We start from the raw sequence: 1498 nt of genomic DNA, 5'->3' as shown, positions 1-1498 counted from the left end.
TTTGTTTTTAATGAACTGGTTCTCAGTGTTCAGCTTATATCAAAACCACCTGGAGGGCTGGTTGAAGCATAGACTGCTGGCCTCATCCCCAGAATTTGTCACCCATAACTCTGGAGGGGGGCTAAATCTTTACATTTTTAACATTTTCCCAACTGATGCTGCTGCTGCCATCCATTCATGTTATTATTTTTTAACTGTATGTTATCCGTCAGATTATTCAACAACATGAAAGCCAGAAACATGTCCGTTTCCTCAGAATTCCTTCTCCTGGGACTGACAGATGACCCAGCCCTTCAGCCCTTCATCTTCAGCCTGTTCCTGTCCATGTACCTGGTCACCATCCTGGGGAACCTGCTCATCATCCTGGCCGTCAGCTCTGACCCCCACCTCCACACCCCCATGTACTTCTTCCTCTCCAACCTGTCCTTGGCCGACATCTGCATCAGCACAACCACGATCCCCCAGATGCTGGTGAACATCCAGAGAAAGAGAAAGACCATTAGTTACGCAGGCTGCCTCAGCCAGGTCTGCTTTGTCCTGATTTTTGCTGGATCGGAGAACTTTCTCCTTGCAGCAATGGCTTATGACCGTTACGCAGCCATCTGCCATCCCCTCAGGTACACGGCCATCATGAACCCCCGCCTGTGTGTCCTGCTGGTTCTGGTCTCCTTGTCCATCAGCACTGTGGACGCCCTGCTGCACAGTCTGATGCTGCTGAGGCTGTCCTTCTGCACAAACCTGGACATCCCCCACTTCTTCTGTGAACTTGATCAGGTCATCACACTGGCCTGTTCTGACACCCTCATCAATAACCTCCTGATATATGTCACAGCTGGGATATTTGCTGGTGTTCCCCTCTCTGGGATCATTTTCTCTTACCTTCACATTGTGTCCTCTGTCTTGAGGATGCCATCACCAGGAGGAGTATATAAAGCCTTTTCCACCTGTGGCTCTCACCTGTCTGTTGTCTGCTTGTTCTACGGGACAATTTTTGGGGTGTACATTAGCTCTGCAGTGACTGACTCACAGAGAAAAGCTGCAGTGGCCTCAGTGATGTACTCTGTGGTCCCTCAGATGCTGAACCCCTTTATCTACAGCCTGAGGAACAGGGACATGAAGGGGGCCTTGAGGAAGCTCCTGGGTGGGGTCACTTCTCTTCTGTGATGGATCATTTGTTTTGCCCTGGAGTAAACCAGAGCTACCAGATTCCTGGTGAGCGGAACACCTGACTTTCCTACCCCTACCTTTTTGAAAATGCCTAAACAGGGTGGGTATGTGGCCCAGTGTTGGAGCAGTTGCTGAGCCTGTGTGAGACCCTTGGTTGGAGACCAGCAATGCAAAAATAAAATATAAAACAAATACAATGGCGAACACCATGACCAGCTGCATTTTACTTGACTCGTATCTATGCTTTGTCCTAGTGATAAAACTTCAATTCTCCAAGCATAATTTCTTTGGTCGGGTGCCATGTAATCGAATCCTAGAGCAGAGACTCTGT

The 1498-nt window shown here is 48.9% G+C and overlaps 1 protein-coding gene across 1 annotated transcript; it reads left to right on the top strand.

The window, feature by feature from the left end:
- Positions 1 to 225: 225 nt before the first annotated feature.
- Positions 226 to 1164, top strand: LOC308645925 (olfactory receptor 7G2-like; the record flags this gene model as incomplete). Its single annotated transcript, XM_081288381.1, has 1 exon — positions 226 to 1164. One exon carries the CDS (start codon positions 226 to 228, stop codon positions 1162 to 1164), a length of 939 nt encoding a protein of 312 aa, XP_081144507.1.
- Between the last annotated feature and the right edge of the window lie 334 nt (positions 1165 to 1498).

Source organism: Spermophilus citellus (assembly GCF_964194105.1).
Source record: "Spermophilus citellus genome assembly, chromosome: 3".
Lineage (NCBI taxonomy): Eukaryota > Metazoa > Chordata > Mammalia > Rodentia > Sciuridae > Spermophilus > Spermophilus citellus.
Note: the sequence above shows the minus strand (reverse complement) of the source record. Positions and strands in the feature narration are given on the sequence as shown.